The sequence below is a fragment of the Zingiber officinale genome, chromosome 6B (assembly GCF_018446385.1).
Source record: "Zingiber officinale cultivar Zhangliang chromosome 6B, Zo_v1.1, whole genome shotgun sequence".
In the NCBI taxonomy this organism is placed as follows: Eukaryota; Viridiplantae; Streptophyta; class Magnoliopsida; order Zingiberales; family Zingiberaceae; genus Zingiber; species Zingiber officinale.
The window spans coordinates 17,805,610-17,812,693 of NC_055996.1; the positions used below are offsets into that span (position 1 = coordinate 17,805,610).

The 7,084-nt window shown below is 37.0% G+C and overlaps 1 protein-coding gene across 1 annotated transcript; it reads right to left on the minus strand.

Moving 5' to 3' along the window:
* Positions 1-843: 843 nt before the first annotated feature.
* LOC121992165 (60S ribosomal protein L8-1-like) lies at positions 844-3,018 on the minus strand. Its single transcript, XM_042546352.1, has 2 exons — positions 2,481-3,018; positions 844-1,371 (listed from the first exon to the last, which is right to left on the minus strand). The coding sequence occupies exons 1-2, from the start codon at positions 2,918-2,920 to the stop codon at positions 1,029-1,031; spliced, it is 783 nt and encodes a 260-aa protein (XP_042402286.1). The 5' UTR covers positions 2,921-3,018; the 3' UTR covers positions 844-1,028.
* Positions 3,019-7,084: the final 4,066 nt, after the last annotated feature.

Sequence of the window (7,084 nt, forward strand, 5' to 3'; positions counted from 1 at the left end):
CATATGGGTTGAACTTGGATTAATAATGTTAAGTTTCGTTTGCAATCCAAGTTTAACTTATGAAAAACACATGGGTTGTTAGGAAATATTCTGTACTTGTACAAATTTTTATAAAGGGAAACAGAATGAAATTCTAAATAGCGCCAACAATAATGAAATTATTTAGTTTAATTATAGAATTTTTTTTCCGTAACATAAAATTCATAAAATTGTATATATGCGAAATACAGATTACCGTTTTGAAATTTAAGTATATCATTTAATCGATATATACTAGAACTGATGGTGGCATATTCAACACCTATTTCTGATTGGCTTATTGATCCTACACGTATTTCGTTATTGCGGTTATTTTTCAAGATAGTTTGAAGAGATTTGTTGACGCTTTCCTTTTATATTTTATTTGTCGACGGACCATTATATTTTCGGCATCGAGATTGGTTTTATGTTATTTTATCTTCATCTAACTATTACCCTTGTTATTACGACTTAGTAATAGGTTCTTGAACGATAAACCAAGTATAAGATTTCTAGATTTAGAGATTTAAAGATCTAAGCAGAAGAAAACAAAATTTTCACTTTTACTTAGAATTAGCGAAAAGAGAACAAATGTAGCTAAATTATAGAGACATGCAAAAAAATATTGAGCATCTATTAAACTTGAATGCATGGTTTGATAAATTGCCAGCTAAAAAACTTAATTTCATTTTTGTCTTCCTCCTCTTGACTTCCAAAATTAACTATTACATGCAAAATTCCTTAAACTTAGAGACATGAATAGAAAAATGGATAAAACAAACAATTAGATAGAAATCAGTAACCTCGCCGAGCAAAATTCATAGATACATAAAATTATAATCTCACCTTCATTAAATGCAAAACAAAAGTAGCAGACAAAATAAATAGAAGTTGTCTCGATATCTAAACTGATCCAACATAAGATTAATAAGACGAGCATACCTCTGGAATGAGAAATGAAATCTCTTTTGAAACTAAAATAACAAGCATGAGTCCTTAGCACGTGCAATCTAGACCTTGTCTGCCTTGGAAGCAGTGGCCGCAGCCTGTCCCCTGAGCCGACCTGTTCTCCTTGCAGCAATAAGACCAACCTTCTGTCCAGGGGGTGCATCACGGCGAACGGTGGAGGCATGACCGATGTGCTGGTGGTTACCTCCTCCATGAGGATGCTCCACGGGGTTCATGGCCACACCACGGACCTTCGGCCAGCAGTTTCTCTTCACTCTAAACTTGTGGTATGCGTTGCCAGCTTTGAGGAGAGGCTTCTCAGTTCTACCACCACCAGCAACCTGCCCAATCATGGCACGACAGTTGCTGGGTACAATCTTCTTGGCACCCGATGGAAGCTTGATCCTGTACTTGGGTGAGGCCAAATGCTATTGGTATGAAGATATAAAGAATTCTACTGAAAGTTGCAAAGATGCCAACACTTTCAAATGTTCAAAGAAAGTAGCAATGGGAGAGGATCTAATGAAGCAGCATTAAAAAAATAAGAACAAGCATAAAAACAACTTAAATGGACATTGTTGACAGAACATTTATCAAACATCTCATATGAACTTAAGTGGGCATTATTGTTCAAATGATGTTAATCCCATAATGTAATAAGGGCAAAATATGATCACTATACTTGCAATACTGAGTAATAGATAAACAAAGAAGAGTAATGCACCTATTTATCACATTTATGGAAATTTTATTTGTCAGAGATGCAAATTCTGAGCATCTTATCACTACAAATATTAAAACGTTTGTGTAAATTCAAATACTACTAGTTCTCTGCATGTGTGATTAAAATCTACACCATATTGACAGCTTGTGGAAATATAGATTATAAAATGAATTATTAAGTTTAACTGAGAACCTGCAACGGCTAGCCTTTTGTCTTCAGACTAGTTTCCTATTCTCTAGCTACCAGCAAGCTTTTTGCAATCCACCCAAGACAATATTGTTGGCAAAAGATTATGACAGAAACCAATGAATATGAACACAAAAGCCTCACTCGTTCGGTCAGTACAGTTAATTTATATATCTGAGAAATCATGATTAGGCAATAAGTTGTGGTGAGAACACCAGATTCGAGTGACGAGCTTCATTTCTTGAGAAAACGGAATGTAATTTTCTCTACTAAAATGCTTTAAATTGTTTGATATACACCAATTGTTCCGGTTCACATTCCTTGGCTAAACACTCAATTCCTCTATTCTGATGTCATAGCAGTCTTTACTATAATCTCACAATTGATTGTTGAGTGAAACTCCTCAATAATCTACTCGGAATAATCTAGTAGTAGAGTGCCCACGAAACTAATACATAAGAGCATGATCGTGTGACAAAGAACAGTATTGTGCAGTAACGTGGATCAGTATAAAAATCAGTTTTATTATCTCAATTTCAGGTCTAAAAGTACTGTCCAAAACAAGTAATCCTGAGAAGAGGGGCAACAAGGGGCAAGAGACAACCTGCTTGTACCATTATCAGGGTTGTGGCTGATCACGATGGCATAGTCACCAGAAGCGCGGGCCAGAACACCGCGGTCGCCAACGTGGTGCTCGACGTTGCAAACGACGGCACCCTCAGGGATGGAACGGAGAGGGAGTACGTTACCAACCATGAGATTAGCCTTGCGGCCGCAATAGACGAACTGACCGGTGTACATGCCCTCGGCGGCGATGAAGAGCTCCTTCTGGAGCTTGAAGCGGAAAGGGTGCCGGAAGGTGACGCGGGCGAGGGGCGCGCCACGGCCGGGGTCGTGGATGATTTCGTTGACGACGCCCTTGAGGTACCCATTGCGCTCTCCGTAGTCGAGGCTCCGGAACCTAGCCGGCCCCTTGCGGTGGTGCGTGTGGGACTTGAAAACCGACCCTGCTCCCTTCCTCTGCGCCCGGATCACTCGTCCCATCTCGACGCTGCAGAGGCGGCGAAGAGCGAAATGGAGAAGACTAGGGTTGGCGAATTCACGGGAAGCGAAATATATCTCTAACTGCGACAAGAGGCCCCTCCAGCTTGCTGCTGCGATGTGGGTCGCCCTAATTTAAACGGCCTCGATGCTAAATGATGTCTCTCCAGGGACCGTTGGATTTTCCGGCCCCGACGATGTGGATTTTAGGCCTCTTATTGGGCCATCAGTCTAAATCGGCCCCCATCGCAAAGCGTGAGGCAAGGAAAGCACGTGACCTTTCTTTGTATCACAGGCACCAATGTTATATGTTAGATAAGCTGATCTCTTAAATGCATCTTTGAGAGGTTTTTAAACAGGGGTATAAAATTAAAAAGTTAAGGAAAAAAACTCTACGATTTAAGGTTTATAGTTTATGAGCGTGAAATTTTAAATTTATTTTTCATCTCAAAATTAATAATAAATAACGTATAAAAAATTGATAATGTAGAGTCATGAGAAAATTATAGAAATATTTTTTATTGGGGAGAGATTGGTTTTATATTTGTATGTGACATTAAAAACTTAAACAACTCATATAAAGCTCTAAGTCTACTAATCAAGAGACAATGCAAGTCATTAAACTTTACAGCAACTCCAATCAATACACCAATATATCAAATATGGTGTAAAAGTAATACCAAATTATTCCATCAAACTCCCACGCCCAAGATGGTGTGAGAATAGTGTCCGGATTTTCATTACTTTTATTATCCAAAATTATCCTAGTCGGGGATTTTTCTTTTCTAAGCCCGAGTGAGCTTAGTTTTCATCGACAAGATGTCGACCTCCAACAAGCATTAGAGGAAATATTTCTTTTTTGTACGTCTTCCAGAGCGACTGAAAATATTTCTGTGAATTTTTTCTAAATATTTTCATTGTTAGGTCATATCATCATCTGCACATTAAAAAATATATATATTTAGTACCAAGTCACATCAACTACCCAAGTTGCCCTGATGTTGACATTATTGTGTCACATTATTTGTGTAATTTTATTCAAATGTGTTCATTGTTAGTTCATGTCATCCGCACAAAAAAATGTGTATTCAATGCTAGGTCACATCACTTGCCTAACTTGCCTTGATGTTGTCATTGTTGTGTCACGTTATTTGTCCAATTTTATCCAAATGTGTTCATTGTTAGATCACGTCATATGTACAAAATAAAAAAAAATGTAGATATAACACACATTATAAATACATACCTCATAAGCAACATATACCTCATTCATTCAATTATCTCAGAAAATAGATAACAATAATGAAGGTATACCAAATTTATCATCTTCAAGCTCTAATGATGATAACAATGAGGAAATATTTGGTGTAAGGCAATAACTGATCACTAAAATGATTTCTACTAACAATCAAATTATCTTGAATTATCTTAATGAAGAAAACAACCAAAGCAAACATCGAGGCTCAATTCTTGGTCATAATGTGATCAATCATAATCGTGAAGCTGTTGATTGTAATCTATTCAATGAATATTTTATCAAAAATGCACCGTATAATGATACAATGTTTCAAAGAAGATTTTGAGTGAGGCAGAATTTATTTATGCGTATCTATTATGTTGTTAGTAATCATGACAACTATTTTATCCAAATAAGAGATGGATTCGGAAGACTTGGTTTGTTAGGCTTACAAAAAATAGCAGCTGCATTTCGGATATTGGTGTACGACGTACCAACCTAAGCTACTGATGAGTACATTAAAATAGGAGAATCGACTGTCATTGAAAGTATGAAACGATTTTATTGTGCTGTTATTGAAGTTTTTAGAGGACATTACCTGCGATCTCCAAACACTCACGATGTTGTTAGGCTACTCTAGATTGGTGAGCAACGAGGTTTTCTAGGTACGTTAGGTAGCCTAGATTACATGAACTGAGGGTGGAAAAATTGTCCAACAGCATGAGCAAGACAATATTCCGATCGTAGTGGAAAGCTAACAATTATTCTGGGAGTTATAGCTCATTATGATCTGTGGATCTAGCATGCGTATTTTGGGTTGTGATGTCCGTAGGTTATATATATTTCTAGCATTTTTTAACGTACATCTACTTATATTTTATGAATATAATCTATGTTTGTTGCACCATATTTCATTATTATATCATACTTCCATTTTATTTGTTCGGAGATCCACTCTTTACTTTTTTTTATTAGCAGGACGCAATTCAAATCAATAATAGAGAGGAAAAAAAGACTCAACACGGGCTAGATAAATACATGAAACATACATGAAGGAAAAGGCTTTCAAAAGACTTTCAAATTAGAGTTTTAATCAAGGAATACACTTTGGCCATGTTCCTTGACACGTGTATATTTGTATAGAAGAAATTTGATGGAAAACTGAACTAAAATGGAGTTTAGAGCCTCCAAAGTATTCAAACTGTGCATATGTCTTTTTTCATACACGGCCGTGTGGAATTTTCTATATTGTAGACTAAAAGTAAAATAACCATAACTTTTTTCTTAGTTGGAGTTTTGGGTTGTTCCAGATACTAAAATGTAGATAACTTCAAGATCTACAATTTTGCTTCAGACTTCAACTAGAAATAACCACGTTTAGATGATATAAAAGATGCTTCCATGAGACATGGCCATAATAAGGCCATGCTAGGGCTAAGTTTTTTTCCCAGGTTCATAAGACACGGTTGTGTGAAATCACACGGTCGTGTCTCTCATCCGGAGCTTATTAATAGAAAGGTCATGTGAAGTCACATAGTCGTGCCTCCTTTCTAGAGCCCTTTCATACTTTAGCCATACCAAAAGGCACGGTCGTGACTTGGTCTAGACAGGGGTCATGCCTAGTACTATAAAAGAGGATTTTCTCTCATTTTCACTCATCTTTGGCTTAGGGTTCTGCCCCATTCCTTAGAGAAGGGTTCTGCCCCCTTGGGGGAACCTAAATTATCCATCTTCACTGATCCGTCTACCTCCAAAGCAAGGATTGCAAGCAAGAAGACTGACATCGAATTGATAAGCATTCCTCTCTTCTTTATCTAACGTTTTGGATTGTAGGATAATTTATTTCTTGTCTCTTGTTTGTTATTCCTTTGCAATTGAGTAGATCTTTAGATCTAAGATGTAGAAAGTAGTTGTGATGTAATATAATGTATGAACTATATATTTGAACATTTTTTTGTGCAATGATATGTTCTATAGACTTGTTTTGATATATTGTACATGCCTTGTATGTATTTAATGAAATCTGTATTGTTAGGGTCGAAATGTCCTAGAGAGGGGGGGTGAATAGCTTGTCGTGCGCTTATCATCTTGCTTCTTGGTGATGATAGCCAGCGAAAAATACAAGAAATAAAAATACAATGCTAACACAAAGGATTTACTTGGTATCCACCTCGAGAAGAGGTGACTAATCCAAGGATCCACACATGACACGCACTCTCAACTATGAAAACACTCCTTTACGGTAACTATCTGTTGGTTAGTCCTAGAAAGGTCGTACCGGTTCCACTGTACAAAAATTTTGTACAAGTGTCGAACCTTTCCTAAATAACCTATTGTGTTCTTTAGAAGTTAAATTACGAATCGCAGACGGAACTTAACATCATTGATTCCAAATTTAACTTATCTATTCTTGATGGTTTAGATTTGGATCACAAACAGAACTTAACACTATTGATCCAAATCCACCTATGTTATTTATTCCATTAAATATTAATTTCCAAAATTGGCTTCCAAGACTGCATGGCAAGGCACATGACCTTCTTGGGTATAGGAGCATCCACCACCGCCTGGACAAAGCCTTTTAAGGAAAGCTAATATTTAATTTCCTTAAATAACTCTAGGTTAACCAAAAAGAACAATCGAATCACAAATTCAAAAAATAAAGAAAACACAAACTCGAAAAATAAATTCGAAAAACTAGATCTAATGCCTCTTGTGCTTGGAATTCTTATAAAGAGAAATAATTAGCATGATGCGGAAAACAATTGCTAATTATACCTTCTCTTTGTATGTTAATGACCTCAAGATCTTCTGCCGTATTCCTCGCGTCGCCTTGGACATCGTGTGGCCAACGATCCTCCAAGAAGAACACCACCTAAAAGCTTTCTTCCTCTTCCTCTTCCTCTAAAATCTGGCCACCACCACCACCA

Excerpts from the sequence above, each read along its gene's own strand:
- LOC121992165 (XM_042546352.1), bottom strand. The coding sequence starts at position 2,920 with ATGGGACGAGTGATCCGGGCGCAGAGGAAGGGAGCAGGGTCGGTTTTC. Across the intron at positions 1,372-2,480 it reads CCTGATAATGGTACAAGCAG|GATCAAGCTTCCATCGGGTG; the intron begins GTTGTCTCTTGC and ends ACCCAAGTACAG.